The sequence below is a fragment of the Babylonia areolata genome, chromosome 24 (assembly GCF_041734735.1).
Source record: "Babylonia areolata isolate BAREFJ2019XMU chromosome 24, ASM4173473v1, whole genome shotgun sequence".
Taxonomy (NCBI): domain Eukaryota; kingdom Metazoa; phylum Mollusca; class Gastropoda; order Neogastropoda; family Buccinidae; genus Babylonia; species Babylonia areolata.
In genome coordinates this window covers 55,314,459-55,331,017 of record NC_134899.1, presented here as the reverse complement: position 1 = coordinate 55,331,017, position 16,559 = coordinate 55,314,459, and the positions used below count along the sequence as shown (strand labels likewise).

General features: G+C 42.3%; 1 protein-coding gene across 3 annotated transcripts in view; it reads left to right on the top strand.

Moving 5' to 3' along the window:
* LOC143299227 (RNA-binding protein 26-like) overlaps positions 1 to 16,559 on the top strand; it is a 73,192-nt gene that overhangs the window by 25,382 nt on the left and 31,251 nt on the right. For all 3 annotated transcript variants that reach the window (XM_076612429.1, XM_076612430.1, XM_076612428.1), the window contains exons 12-15: positions 2,086 to 2,364; positions 9,629 to 9,781; positions 14,430 to 14,597; positions 16,391 to 16,465. In XM_076612429.1, the coding sequence (XP_076468544.1) occupies positions 2,086 to 2,364; positions 9,629 to 9,781; positions 14,430 to 14,597; positions 16,391 to 16,465 (675 nt within the window). The remainder of the gene's footprint in view (positions 1 to 2,085; positions 2,365 to 9,628; positions 9,782 to 14,429; positions 14,598 to 16,390; positions 16,466 to 16,559) is intronic.

The following is a 16,559-nucleotide window of genomic DNA, read 5'->3' as shown; positions in this document are numbered from 1 at the left end:
GAGTGTCGAAACTGCTCCAGTGTTAATGTTATCAGAGAGACAATATGTGGATGAAAGGAGTGACATGGTGTGACACTTTCAGGTGTAGTATGAAGTCAGACTGTGGATGAAAGGAGTGACATGGTGTAACACTTTCAGGTAAAGGAGTGACATGATGTGACAAGGAGTGACATGGTGTGACACTGTCAGGTAAAGAAGTTACATGGTGTAACACTTTCAGGTAAAGGAGTGACATGATGTGACAAGGAGTGACATGGTGTGACACTTTCAGGTAAAGAAGTTACATGGTGTGACACTTTCAGGTAAAGGAGTTACATGATGTGACAAGGAGTGACATGGTGTGACACTTTCAGGTAAAGAAGTTACATGGTATGACACTGTCAGGTAAAGAAGTTACATGGTGTGACACTGTCAGGTAAAGAAGTTACATGGTGTAACACTTTCAGGTAAAGGAGTGACATGATGTGACAAGGAGTGACATGGTGTGACACTTTCAGGTAAAGAAGTTACATGGTGTGACACTGTCAGGTAAAGGAGTTACATGGTGTGACACTGTCAGGTAAAGAAGTTACATGGTGTGACACTTTCAGGTAAAGGAGTGTCATTGTGACAAGGAGTGACATGTTGTGACATGGTGTGACACTTTCAGGTAAAGGAGTGAAATGGCGTTACACTTTTAGGTAAATGAGTGACATTTTACATTTTCAGATAAATGAGTGACATAGTGACCGTGAGTGACATGATGTGACACTTTCAGGTAAAGGAGTGACATGCTGTGACACTTTCAGGTGAAAAGTATATTATCAGACTATAAGAATGGAGTGACACTTTCAGGTAAAGGTGTGACATGATGTGACACTTTAGGTAAAGGCGCAGCGTGGTGTGACACTTTAGGTAAAGGCGCAGCGTGGTGTGACACTTTCAGGTAAAGGCGCAGCGTGGTGTGACACTTTAGGTAAAGGCGCAGCGTGGTGTGACACTTTCAGGTAAAGGTGTGATGTGGTGTGACACTTTCAGGTAAAGGCGCAGCGTGGTGTGACACTTTCAGGTAAAGGTGTGATGTGGTGTGACACTTTCAGGTAAAGGTGCAGTGTGGTGTGACACTTTCAGGTAAAGGTGTGATGTGGTGTGACACTTTCAGGTAAAGGCGCAGCGTGGTGTGACACTTTCAGGTAAAGGTGTGATGTGGTTTGACACTTTCAGGTAAAGGTGCAGTGTGGTGTGACACTTTCAGGTAAAGGTGTGATGTGGTGTGACACTTTCAGGTAAAGGTGTAACGTGGTGTGACACTTGAGGTAAAGGCATGATGTGGTTTGACACTTTCAGGTAAAGGTGTAACATGGTGTGACACTTGAGGTAAAGGCGCAGTGTGGTGTGACACTTGAGGTAAAGGCATGATGTGGTTTGACACTTTCAGGTAAAGGTGTAACTTGGTGTGACACTTGAGGTAAAGGCGCAGTGTGGTGTGACACTTTCAGGTAAAGGTGTAACGTGGTGTGACACTTGAGGTAAAGGCATGGTGTGGTTTGGCACTTTCAGGTAAAGGCATGCTGTGATGTGACACTTGAGGTAAAGGCATGATGTGTTTTGACACTTTCAAGTGAAGGTGTAACGTGGTGTGACACTTTAGGTAAAGGCATGATGTGGTTTGACACTTTCAGGTAAAGGTGTAACGTGTGACACTTGAGGTAAAGGCATGATGTGGTTTGACACTTTCAGGTAAAGGCATGATGTGGTGTGACACTTGAGGTAAAGGCATGATGTGTTTTGACACTTTCAGGTGAAGGTGTAACGTGGTGTGACACTTGAGGTAAAGGCATGATGTGGTTTGACACTTTCAGGTAAAGGCATGATGTGGTGTGACACTTGAGGTAAAGGCATGGTGTGGTTTGACACTTTCAGGTGAAGGTGTAACGTGGTGTGACACTTTAGGTAAAGGCATGATGTGGTTTGACACTTTCAGGTGAAGGTGTAACGTGGTGTGACACTTGAGGTAAAGGCATGATGTGGTTTGACACTTTCAGGTAAAGGCATGATGTGGTGTGACACTTGAGGTAAAGGCATGGTGTGGTTTGACACTTTCAGGTGAAGTATGACAGCGACCCAGGGGCCGCCCTTATCACCTTCTCCAGAAACGACGAAGCAGCGGCAGCATACCACAGCAGTGAGCCGGTCTTCAACAACCGCTTCATCAAGTTGTTCTGGCACCACCCACCCTCCAAACCAGTCCCTGACTCTGCCTCCAACAGCAGTGCTGGGGACGGGGCTTCATCACACGTGGCACAGAGGTCAGGGGGCACTGGGGTGTATGCACGTCTTGGACCTGCTTCTGACCAGTCCTCTTCAGAGTACGGCCTGGAGGAGGTGAGTGCACAGTGTGGGGCAGTTTTGGTAGTGTACAGTGTGTGGGGCAGTTTTGGTAGTGTACATTCCATGGAGCAATTTTCGTAGTGTATGGCAGTGTACACTGTGTGGAGCATGTTTGGTTGTGTACACTGTGTGGAGAAATTTTGGTACTATACATTGTATGGGACAATTTTGGTACTGTACACTGTGTGGAGCTTTGTTGGTACTGTACACTGTGTGGAGAAATTTTGGTACTGTACACTGTGTGGACCAATTTTGGTACTGTACACTGTGGAGAAATTTTGGTACTGTACACTGTGTGGAGAAATTTTGGTACTGTACACTGTGTGGAGAAATTTTGGCACTGTACACTGTGTGGAGAAATTTTGGTACTGTACACTGTGTGGACCAATTTTGGTACTGTACACTGTGTGGGGTAGTTTTGGTAGTGTACACTGTGTGGGGCTCTTTTGGTACTGTACACTCTGTGGAGCAATTTTCGTAGTGTATGGCAGTGTACACTGTGTGGAGCATGTTTGGTAGTGTACACAGTGTGGAGAAATTTTGGTACTATACACTGTATGGGGCAATTTTGGTACTGTACACTGTGGAGCAAATTATGGTTCTGTACACTGTGTGGAGCATAATGGTACTGTACACCCTGTGGAGCAATTTTCATAGTGTATGGCAGTGTACACTGTGTGGAGCATCTTTGGTAGTGTATGGCGATGTACACTGTGTGGAGTATCTTTGGTAGAGTATGGCAGTGTACACTGTGTGGAGTATCTTTGGTAGTGTATGGCAGTGTACTCTGTGTGGAGTATGGCAGTGTACACTGTGTGGAGTATCTTTGGTAGTGTATGGCAGTGTACTCTGTGTGGAGTATGGCAGTGTACACTGTGTGGAGTATCTTTGGTAGTGTATGGCAGTGTACACTGTGTGGAGCATCTTTAGTAGTGTATGGCAGTGTACACTGTGTGGAGTATCTTTGGTAGTGTACACTGTGTGGAGTATCTTTGGTAGTGTATGGTAGTGTACACTGTGTGGAATATCTTTGGTAGTGTACACTGTGTGGAGTATCTTTGGCAGTGTATGGCAGTGTACACTGTGTGGAGTATCTTTGGCAGTGTATGGTAGTGTACACTGTGTGGAATATCTTTGGTAGTGTACACTGTGTGGAGTATCTTTGGTAGTGTATGGCAGTGTACTGTGTGTGGAGTATGGCAGTGTACACTGTGTGGAGTATCTTTGGCTTTGTACACTGTGTGGGGGTGTCTTTGGTAGTGTATGGCAGTGTACACTGTGTGGAGTATCTTTGTGAGTGTACACTGTGTGGAGTATCTTTGGTAGTGTATGGCAGTGTACACTGTGTGGAGTATCTTTGGTGGTGTATGGCAGTGTACACTGTGTGGAGTACCTTTGGTGGTGTACACTGTGTGGAGTATCTTTGGTAGTGTATGGTAGTGTACACTGTGTGGAATATCTTTGGTAGTGTACACTGTGTGGAGTATCTTTGGCAGTGTATGGCAGTGTACACTGTGTGGAGTATCTTTGGTAGTGTATGGTAGTGTACACTGTGTGGAGTACCTTTGGTGGTGTACACTGTGTGGAGTATCTTTGGTAGTGTACATTGTGTGGAGTATCTTTGGTAGTGTATGGCAGTGTACACTGTGTGGAGTATCTTTGGTAGTGTATGGCAGTGTACACTGTGTGGAGTATCTTTGGTAGTGTACATTGTGTGGAGTATCTGGTAGTGTACACTGTGTGGAGTATCTTTGGTAGTGTATGGCAGTGTACACTGTGTGGAGTAGGTAGGACCACTTAAATTTTGAAATTCAACATATCTAAAAACTAATTACACCATTGGAAAGAACATAAAAAACTAAGTTCACATGCAAATTTTCATTGCATTATACCCAGTAGTTTTTAAGAAAACGGCGTCTAAAAATGTGCAAAAATGACGCGTTTTGACAGATTTAACAAATTGCTATTTTTAGACTGTCATAAAATTTTAAGATGAAGACTTACCACATTGTTCTTTGCTGTACTTGGTTCCACTAATACCTAGTTTATGCTGAATTTTTTCTGGCCTACTCAAGAACATGCTTAGAGAGAGACAGTGCCTTCAAAATAGCAAAATATTCAGTTTTGTCAAGTGTCGAATGGCCTGATTTCACAGTGATAACATGCTGACTTATAATGCTGGTATCTCAGAAAGTTTTCATGCTACAAAAACATTTCAGATATGTGCATGTTCAGGAAAGCATGTAGAATACAGTTTTTTGGAAGACTTAATGCTATCAGAAATGCAAATAACAATGAAAACAGTCACAAAGTATATGGTTTTTAGTAACAAATGAGCAAGTTTTTTACAATCATGATGATACTATGCTGTCAGATATCACCAGAGTAATTGTAAATGTGCATATTTGACATAACAGAAGTCCAGTCATTTCAGCATCCTTGATTTGCTGTTCCCTTTCTTTTTCACTCAGTTTTGCTTTAAGAAATGACAACTCCTCTGTCGTTGTTCTTAGTTCCTGTGTGATAATGTCCTCATTTTTTTCTTTGCTGCATGCTGGCTCTGGGTCTGAAGTAGGAGGTAGCTGTTTGACAGTTTTTTGCTTCTTCCTGCTGTCTCTGATGACCTCTGCACTTTCAAAAGGAAGTTCTAAAAAATCTTGAAGTGCACTCTCTCCCCCTGGTTTACTTCTGTTTTTACGCAGGCGAGCCTCATCTGCTCTGAGCCTCCCCAGTTTTAATTTGAGCTGTTGGGTTGGTGGCAAATCTCTGACCAGGTGTCATTTATGCAATGTTGCATCCTTTATCCTCAATATCCTAGCTAAGTGACATACTTAAGACACAAGACCAATAGGACAACTGAGTAAAGCCTCACAGTCCTCTACAGTTCCTTTCAAAAGATCTGCACGTGTAATTCCAAACTTCTGACAGGAGGGGCCAGGGAAGATGCATGAATCTTTTCTTTCTTGTAAAAAACATTCAGCACCACTGATCGTTTCACACTTGCTGAATTCCTTAACTATTGACACCACACGTGGAAAGGTACACTCTGGGAACAATTTGTGTAGAAAATGTTCCATTTCCCCCCAGGTTTTGTTTTCTTGTTGCTTTAACATATTTAACTGCATCAAGAGTTTGTTGTTGGATGGAACCTTGGGTGCTGATGGTGGTCTTCCTCGTCCACTGTGTGCAACAGTCACCCTTAAGGCTTTATACTGATCATCATCTGAAATACAGTCATGAAATTTGAGACAGCTCTAATGCTTTAAAATACTTTTTTTTTTCATTTCATAGATGCTTTTGCATATATATCATTTATATGTGTGTGTGCATGAGTGTGTGATGAATGTGCACTGATACATGATCTACTAATTTCATTACTACTCCACTGTAATGGTTTCACTTAAATTGATGTAAGTTTTATGTAACAACATATCTTAAACTTATTTCATGTTTACTAATCATATAAGTTATTTATTCTTTACATCATACACACACACAAACACACACACACAATAACTAATCCATACTCTGGCAACCTCATGTATGCATGCTACATCAGTTCAACAGACACTAACTCTGTGCATACACTCTTAGTATATAAGATACATACTAATGCGCGCACGCACGCACACACACACACACACACACACACACACACACACACACACACAGACGCGTGAAATTGTCTTGGCGTTTGATTATCAGAACAGAAGTGGAAAGATACACGTGTTCCCATGTTGTCCGACGTCGGTCACAATATTAAACCATCAATCCGCTCTCACTAACTCAAAACCCTTGTACAACAAAAAAATTACTGAATAATCTGACACTTCATCTTCTAGATACAGCTGTCGATCGCGGTAAATTTTCGAATAAAAGATCATAATTGTGCTAAAAAATAACGTGACTGACGAAGCGTTACTGTTCCCAGTTAGCCTACACATCAACACTGCTGAAGCAAAGTTGTTAGGATTCATCCAAACCCACAAAAATATAAAAAATATGATTTACATTTATTTTCAAAATAAACATATTGAAAAAAAATTTGCTTACAAACCTGTAAGTTGGCGTGTTTTCCATTCTTCAAACGATGATGACGAGCAGACGGCTTCGATCGCCGCCATGGTCGAGCAGCGTTGCGGGATCCGAAATCGGTCACTCGTTTTTCTTCCAAAGCGCGTTCGAGACTCTTTCTTTATAGAAAAGCCATGAATTGCACTTGAAAGTGCATAGTTTAAACTTTCTTTTCTTGTAATTTGCTCGTGATTTGAAACACTGGTTCGTATGTTATAGGGTCGCAAACATCAGTCTCACACTTTCGCTGCGACTTTCAGATCTACTTTCTGTGAAAACCCCAACAAATTTCTAGCAGATCAAAACTTGAGAATCCTGGCTTGCCAGTGACATAGTTTCTAAATTTATACATGGCCAAACAATGCAGCGCGAAACGATCGAGTGACACACATGTTATTCTGCTCGCGCGGCAAGCACGGCGGAGTCTGTCACCGCAGTAAAAATCGACGCGACACCCTTTGTGTTTGAACGCCCGGCACATACCAGTTTGACTCGAATGATAAAAACAAATACCACAGGAAGATAGATGAAAGAATGAACTTTATTCCAGTATAAGATTGGTGTCATTTAATTAAGTTTGGTAGTGAAACGAGCGAGTTGAAAATGGTCAAATTATGGGTCTGGACTGCGCTGTTAACCACAGCCACAGTGGCCGCGGACCGACCTATGTGGAGTATCTGTGGTAGTGTACACTGTGTGGAGTATCTGGTAGTGTACACTGTGTGGAGTATCTTTGGTAGTGTATGGCAGTGTACTCTGTGTGGAGTATCTTTGGTGGTGTACACTGTGTGGAGTATCTTTGGTAGTGTATGGCAGTGTACACTGTGTGGAGTATCTGTGGTATTGTATGGCAGTGTACACTGTGTGGAGTATCTTTGGTAGTGTATGGCAGTGTACTCTGTGTGGAGTATATTTGGTGGTGTACACTGTGTGGAGTATCTTTGGTAGTGTATGGCAGTGTACACTGTGTGGAGTATCTGTGGCAGTGTACACCGTGTGGAGTATCTTTGGTAGTGTATGGCAGTGTACACTGTGTGGAGTATCTTTGGTAGTGTACACTGTGTGGAGTATCTGTGGCAGTGTACACCGTGTGGAGTATCTTTGGTAGTGTACACTGTGTGGAGTATCTTTGGTAGTGTACACTGTGTGGAGTATCCTTGATGGTGTATGGCAATGTACACTGTGTGGAGTATCTTTGGTAGTGTACACTGTTGTATGGCAGTGTACACTATGGAGTATCTGTGGTAGTGTATGGCAGTGTACACTGTGTGGAGTATCTGAGGTAGTGTATGGCAGTGTACACTGTGGAGTATCTGTGGTATTGTATGGCAGTGTACACTGTGTGGAGTAGCTGTGGTATTGTATGGCAGTGTACACTGTGTGGAGTATCTGTGGTAGTGTACACTGTGTGAAGTATCTGTGGTAGTGTACACTGTGTGAAGTATCTTTGGTAGTGTATAGCAGTGTTTGGTAGTATATTCCTTTATTTTTGTGCCTTGCTCGTCAACTCACCTATATGTTTTTTTTTAGAAGGCCTTAAATATTTTGGTCTCCACTAGAAATGAGTGGGATTTGTGGTTTGGTGGTGAGCACAGTGAGATGAGTGGTGAGTACAGTGACGTGGTGGTGAGTACAGCGAGATGAGTGGCGTGGTGGTTAGTACAGTGAGATGAGTGGTGAGTACAGTAAGATTGAGTGGTGAGTACAGTGAGATGAGTGTGAGTACAGTAAGATGAGTGGTATGGTGGTGAGTACAGTGAGATAAGTGGTGAGTGCAGTGAGATGAGTGGTGAGTACAGTGATATGAGTGTGAGCACAGTGAGATGGGTGGTATGGTGGTGAGTACAGTGAGATGAGTGGAGTACAGTGAGATGAGTGGTGAGTACAATGATATGGTGATGAGTACAGCGAGATGAGTGGTGAGTACAGTGAGATGAGTGGTGAGTACAGTGAGGTGAGTGGTATGGTGGTGAGTACAGTGAGGTGAGTGGTGAGTACAATGATATGGTGATGAGTACAGTGAGATGAGTGATGAGTACGGTGAGATGAGTGGTGGGTACGGTGAGATGAGTGATGAGTATAGTGAGATGAGTGATGAGTACAGTGAGATGAGTGGTGAGTACGGTGAGATGAGTGGTGGGTACAGTGAGATGAGTGATGAGTACAGTGAGATGAGCTGTATAGTGGTGAGTACGGTGAGATGGTGGTGAATACAGTTACATGGTGGTGAGTTAGAGTACAGTGATGAGTGGTATGGTGGTGAGTACAGTGATGAGTGGTGAGTACAGTGAGATGAGTGGTGAGTACAGTGATGAGTGGTATGGTGGTGAGTACAGTGAGGTGAGTGGTGAGTACAGTGATGAGTGGTATGGTGGTGAGTTCAGTGAGATGAGTGGTGAGTACAGTGATGAGTGGTATGGTGGTGAGTTCAGGGTGATGAGTGGTGAGTACAGTGAGATGAGTGGTGAGTACAGTGATGAGTGGTATGGTGATGTGTACAGTGAGATGAGTGGTTAGTATAGTGATTGGTATGTGTGGTGAGTACAGTGAGATGAGTGTGAGTACAGTGACATGAGTGGTATGGTTGTGAGTACAGTGACATGAGTGGTGAGTATAGTGATGAGTGGTATGTGTGGTGAGTACAGTGAGATGAGTGTGAGTACAGTGACATGAGTGGTGAGTATAGTGATGAGTGGTATGTGTGGTGAGTACAGTGAGATGAGTGTGAGTACAGTGAGATGAGTAGTATGGTTGTGAGTACAGTGAGATGAGTAGTATGGTTGTGAGTACAGTGACATGAGTGGTAAGTATAGTGATGAGTGGTATGTGTGGTGAGTACAGTGAGATGAGTGGTGAGTACAGTGATGAGGGAGATGAGTGGTGAGTACAGTGAGATGAGTGGTGAGTACAGTGATGAGGGAGATGAGTGGTGAGTACAGTGAGATGAGTGGTGAGTACAGTGATGAGGGAGATGAGTGGTGAGTACAGTGAGATGAGTGGTGAGTACAGTGATGAGGGAGATGAGTGGTGAGTACAGTGAGATGAGTGGTGAGTACAGTGATGAGGGAGATGAGTGGTGAGTACAGTGAGATGAGTGGTGAGTATAGTGATGAGTGGTATGTGCGGTGAGTACAGTGAGATGAGTGGTGAGTACAGTGAGGTTAGTTGTGTGGTGGTGTTTCAGTCGAGCACGGAGGCAGTGAGCAGCACAGTTCAGGACGGGGGCATGAAGCCGGCCAGCGGTTACAGACATACGGTCATCCCTCCGGCTCACAAACTGTCCCTCAACAACATGGCCAAGTCAGCTGCTGCCGCTCCCCCTAGTGCTCCGGAAAAGGTGGGTGGATGATGAGGCAGAGAGAACTGCTCCACTTTTCCACTTCTGCTGCTTCTGCCTTAGTGGGCTGCAGCTCCCAGGTTCACTGATAGAAATGTACCAGTGGCTGCACTGTTTTGTTTACCCCACCATAGAGGCAGCTATATTCTGTTTTCAGGTGAATGCACACCGGGTTACTTGCATAACCCACCAAACGCTGACTTGGATTCTGGGATGTCCAGTGTGCACATTTGATGTAGTGTATGCGTGCACACACAGTGGGGGTCCAGGCACCAGCAGGTCTGCACATATGGTCTGGGAGAAGGGAAGAGGAGTTCATTTGCTCAAGGAGGCGTCACTGCATATACGCAGCACCACATCTGCTAAGCAGACACCTGACCATCAGTTTAACGTGACGGTCTTGGTCTGGCCTGAAAGGAAAAAAAAAGAAAGAATGAATGAAAATAATAATAAATAGATAAAGATAATAATTAAGATAAGAATAGATATATAATAAAGAAATGAAAGAAAAAGAAAAAAAGAATAATGATATTATCATGAATGAATAAACACACACACACACACACACACACACACACACACACACACTCATACACACACACACACTCATACACACACACACACACTCACACACATGCATGCACGTGCACACACACACACACTCACGCATGCACATACACACACACACACAGGCACAACAGATATGCAACAATCATATTTGAAAGCACAAATGTACAGGGGCCCAACACTACACATAACCATTATACCCCCAACTCACCCAATGTCGACTTGCAGTGTAACACCCCTACCCACCCGGTACCGTCGTCTAAACACGTGCTTACTATGGATGCAGCCATTGTTGTTTACATAAACGAGACTCTCGTTAGATTCACAGCCTCATTTTTGGCACTTCCTGCCATGCATTTTGCACTTTTCAGAGTCCGATTTGTTTGAAGTTTGACAAAGTTGTGAATTGTTAAAGTTGCAAGTTTGATGATTGCCTAGAGCTTTAGCGTAATCTGAACGCCGATTCTGAAGATGACTTTGAACCGTTTTAATGATTTTTGCATGGGAACCTTGTAAAAATCGATTGAACTGAGTGACCTAGATATCGACTGACCGAGTTTTGCCGACAGTGAGAGTGAAGTTGGTCACTTGAATGCGAATCAATTGCCGTACCTCCGATTTACTGACTCAGTAAATCATCTACACAAAACTTAAAAGTGGATTGGGGAGCCCAGAATGTGCAACTTTCAGATTCAAAAGCTTACATGGAAAAACTGCTCTGGACATGCAGGAGTTAAAGGAATTGAGCTAGCTGACAGGCTTGCTGGTTGCATAACAATGAGTGGTCTACTTCTGGGAAAATCTGAAATCCTAAGAAAAGCAAAAGAGTACCTAAAAAACCAGGTATGAAACCATCACACCATTGACTGCCTCACAGAAAGAAAGAAAGGAAGGAGTGGCCGCAAGTCCAGCATGAAAGGAAGAGCAAGATCCTTTGCTAATCAAACCAATATTTGCATTATTTCAGAACCATCATTGTGCAGATTTCTTAAAAATGGAACAGTCTCTCTGGGCTTTCCCAAATATATTAGACTGAGCAATATGCCAGATGCTATGTTCATAGCATCAGAGATCTTTTCCCACCCTACTAGTGGCAAATCAGTGGCAGCTGTGTGCATGCATGCATATGTGTAATGAAAATTCTGTGCGTGTTTGTGTGTGTGTGTGTAGGTGTGTTGGGGGTGTGGATGCGTGTGTTGTGGGTATTGTTGGAGCTACAGAAAGTAGATGTGGAGAACCTTTAATTCATCAGGCTCCATAACAGATTTGAACCCATGACCCTCACTTACAAAGTCTTACACTTTAACCACTCAGTTTGTGAGCCCATCGCCTTACAGTGCTGTGCAAGAACTAAGGTACTGATGTGATGTTGGCAGTTAGGGTGTTAGGTATTGTGTCATGGGACAGGTGTGTTAGGGTGTTAGGTATTGTGTCATGGGACAGGTGTGTTAGGGTGTTAGGTATTGTGTCATGGGACAGGTGTGTTAGGGTGTTAGGTATTGTGTCATGGGACAGGTGTGTTAGGGTGTTAGGTATTGTGTCATGGGACAGGTGTGTTAGGGTGTTAGGTACTGTGTCATGGGACAGGTGTGTTAGGGTGTTAGGTACTGTGTCATGGGACAGGTGTGTTAGGGTGTTAGGTACTGTGTCATGGGACAGGTGTGTTAGGGTGTTAGGTATTGTGTCATGGGACAGGTGAAGATAAGAAAAAGAGAAGATAAGAAAAAGAAGAGACTAGAGAAAACAGTGCCTGATAAGACACAACAAACAAATTTCATTAAGCACAACATGTCACAACATCCAGAGACCACCTCTCGGTATGCATATGTGTGAAGACCAAACACTGACATCAAATGACATTTCTAATATATTTGAATGGTGTAAATAAAGTGATTGAAGCTATGCTGATTTAGTGAAAGTACACTGACAGTATAGATTAGGTGAAGTTTATACTGTGACAAAGTGACTCAAATGAATCAGTTATTATGTAGCACTATACTGGAGTGAGCCGTTTAGGGAAGAGCATAATCGCTAAATTACAATTAACAGACTGTGATACATATCAGATGGTTTTAACCAATAGCTGATATCACTATGACACTATCTTGTAATCACCACAACAGAATACTACACACATCTTAGAGTACTGAGAATCAGTGAAACACTTTAGCAGCATAACTGATATCAGCATGTAAAATAATACATGAATAATAAACAAGATAACAGAATCAGTGGCTTTGATATTATACTTGCAAACTGAGAGACCATATAGTCAGTGCTCAATACAAAGATTGGAAGAACCATCATGGCTTAACCATTAAGTGGTGAATGAACCTACACAAGTTATCCAGTTTTGTGTTGAACTTTAACCCGGAGAGCACGATGAGCCACGATCATGGCTTTCCCGGTGAAGTGCGATGAGCCACGATCGTGGCTTTCCCGGTGAAGTGCGATGAGCCACGATCGTGGCTTTCCCGGTGAAGTGCGATGAGCCACGATCGTGGCTTTCCCGGTAAAGTGCGATGGGCCACGATCGTGGCTCTGTTTACATGTCCGACATGTACGGCTATGCTCGGCAGCCTTCGTAAAACTGCCTCGTTCTGGTGTTTCTGCCTCCATGCTTGTGTTTGCACAAACTTTGACCGAGTTTACAAGTCCAGATCTTCGTATTTTTTGTAAACAATGAGTGACACTGAAGTTGACAAAGCTCAGGAAATGAGTGACCTTGTCACCAGTGATGATTCGTTTGCTGACAGGGATTCTGGTGAAAACGGCTTTATTATTTTGACACTTGGGCATGCTGGCTTGCTTGTTGTTCATTCAGTTTTGTGTCTCCAGCTACAAAAACTGGGGGGTGGGTGATGGGGGTGGGGAAGGGTGGTAAAGTGGGTTAGGCATGGATCTATTGTGATTTCTTTACCAAATTAAGATAGAAAACTGGAAATTATTTTGATTTAAAGCATTCTTGCTGCTTTTGAAAGCAACATGAGCTAAAAGAAAACATTTATTTCTGTTTTTGCCTGTGATTGCATAAAGTATTGTAGATGTGCACGTGCGTGGCGTCGGTGGGTGTGTCTCAAACAAATAATACAATGCTTATAATTTCATTGTTTCAGTTATATTCATATCATGATTCTGCAGCCAGAACATTTTTTGTACAGTTTACATTTTGAGATTTTGACTCTGTAAAAGATGTGAAAATACCTATAAACATTGTGGTTGACGTTTTTGGAAAACAAGTGTGCAAAGTTTGTTGATTATATCCTGTGGAATATCTCCATCTACATATAAGGTACAGCCTTTTTCTTACTTTTATCTGATTCTTCATTCACTCTACTTTCCAAAAATGTATAGGTTTACCTATTTATTCTTACTGATAAGCATACAAATGCCCCAAATCAGAGCACAGGTAGCGGAGGCAAACTATCCCTTTGTTTCAAGCATGATTTCTGTATGTAAGATAAGATAAGATAAGATAAGAATAACTTTATTATCTCCAACTGGAGAAATTTGGTCAGGTGCATTATCACAACATAGACAAGTAAACAACATGGGGACCATAACTGTAAAAGCCAACAACAGCCCCTACAAATATTACGAAGATACAAATGTAAAAAATATCACATACATCGTTTCATACATACATCCACACACTGCAGGTAATAAGTAGTATTCTTAATGTAAAAACAGAAAGAATTAAGAAACATTATTTGAATATAATTATAAATATAGCCTACTATACTGCACATTGATTATAATAGACAGATAAGATAAGAATAAAGATGAATTGCGGAAAACCACAACCAGATAATCAGCACACACCCGCACCGCACCCCCATCCACCCACCCCACACACGCGGATAACTTGATTAAACAAGAGTAATAAACATATGTTCTCAAATAAAAGCATTTCACATATTTGCTTTTAAAAACATTGCAATTAATTATTACATTGTAATTATTAATCAGATATATTTAGAATATGGACGTTAGCATTAGACATGTATGTTTTATTATATCCAGCACTTTGAGGGTTAAGAAGATCTTGTGTGTGTGTGTGTGTGTGTGTGTGTGTGTGCAGAGCATAGTGTACACGACGTCTCTGGGCACACTGAAGAAGACAGTGTTCAACCAGCAGGTGGCCAGGGCTCGCTCGGTGGTCACGCCTATGACCAGCCCCACTGCTGTCAAGACGGCTGATTTTGTGTCCCGCATTGAAGCCATCAAGAAGAACGAGGAGTTGAAGAAGGTAACAACACCTTGTGCAAGGGTGGTGAGAGGGAATAGTTCCCCTGTTTACAGGATTGCTGTATTGGCAGTTTGGTGTCTTTTTATTAGTTTCAACAACTTTTTTCAGTATTGAAATACAGTTTATAAACATCCGATTCTTTTTATTGTTCTTTTTCATTTCTTTTATTTTCTTTCAGCATTAAGACAGGTGGTTTGGTTAAGCGGCCCTTGAACCCATGCTGCAAACTTTTCAGTATGATAAAACCCAGTCCGACCTTCCCTTTGTGTGACCCATAGCTGGTTGCTTAGTGACACTGATTGATAGGGTGGTTATGGAGGCTGATGGTTTTGTACACATACAGTAAAAACTTGCAATACAGTCCTTTGTATCTGTTCAAGGGGGGACACTTTATATTGTTGATTGTATTGTAAAAGTTGTGGAAGTTTATGAAAACCAGAAAAGCAAACAAGTGGAGAGAGAAGAGAGGGGGCAATTATTACGTAATATGAGAGGTGAGGGGGTTACAATGAATTGCTTGTTGAACTGTGTCGTGGGACACTGGTCTGTTTCCAAAGAGACAGTTTTGATGGGTTATTTGTTGAAAGTGGATGACGTTTTGAGTGTGTAAGTCCCAGTGCTTCATGTATGTGTATATGTATGCATGTGCATACCTTCATGAGTGTGCATGCGTGTGAACGATTCATTTTGTTTTCAAGTTAAGCCTGATCCCTAACAATGCCTAGAAAGATGTTGACCTTTGAAGTTCTACAACAATAAGATGATCGAAAATGGATGGTGGTTGATAGTACTCCTCCAGCACAAGGCTTGTTTTATATTTGTGCGTTTTGTTTGGTTGATGAAATGCACAGACAGAAGAAGTGTGGATAGTCTGTTGTGGATTGGTTGATCAGTGATGTATTGATTAGTGTGTTATGGATTGATTGATCAGTGATATGTTGTTTGGTGATGTGTTGATCAGTGTGTTGTGAATGTGTTGATCAGTAATGTGTTTATCAGTGTTGTGGATGTGTTGATTAGGGATGTGTTGATAACTGTGATGTGGATGTGTTGATCAGTGATGTGTTGAACAGTGTTGTGAATATTTATCTGTGATGTGTTGATCAGTGTTGTGGATGTTTCAATCAGTGATGTGTTCATTGGTGATGTGTTGGTAAGTGTTGTGGATATGTTGATCAGAGATGTGCTAATCAGTGTTGTGGATGTGTTGATCAGTGATGTGTTGAAAAGTGTGATGTGGATTTGTTGATCAGTGATGTGTTGAAAAGTGTGATGTGGATATGTTGATCAGTGATATGTTGAAAAGTGTGGATGTGTTGATCAGAGATATGTTGAAAAGTGTGATGTGGATGTGTTGATCAGTGGTGTGTTGAAAAGTGTGATGTGGATGTGTTGATCAGTGATATGTTGAAAAGTGTGATGTGGATGTGTTGATCAGAGATATGTTGAAAAGTGTGATGTGGATGTGTTGATCAGAGATATGTTGAAAAGTATGGTGTGGGTATGTTGATCTGTGATGTGTTAAGTTTTGTGGATGTGTTGCTCAGTGACATGTTGATGAGTGATGTGTTGATTAGTGTGTTGTGCATGTGTTGATGAGTGATGTGTTGATGAGTGTGTTGTGCATGTGTTGATGATGAGTGATGTGTTGATTAGTGTGTTGTGCATGTGTTGATGAGTGATGTGTTAATCAGTGTTGTGGATGTGTTGATGAGTGTCATGTGGATATGAGTGTCATGTGGATATGTTGATGAATGATGTTGATGAGTGATGTGGATGTGTTGCCCTGACAGGAAGCCATGGCCAAGAAAGCAGAGCTGGACAAGCAGAAGCAGCAGCTGCTGGAGAAGCAGACCTCACAGCAAAAGGTCAGACATCCTGCCCTGTACCTTGCCCCCTGCACATTTTACAATTATAAAAACACAACAGAAACAGACAAAAAAGACATGCCTTTTTCAAGTC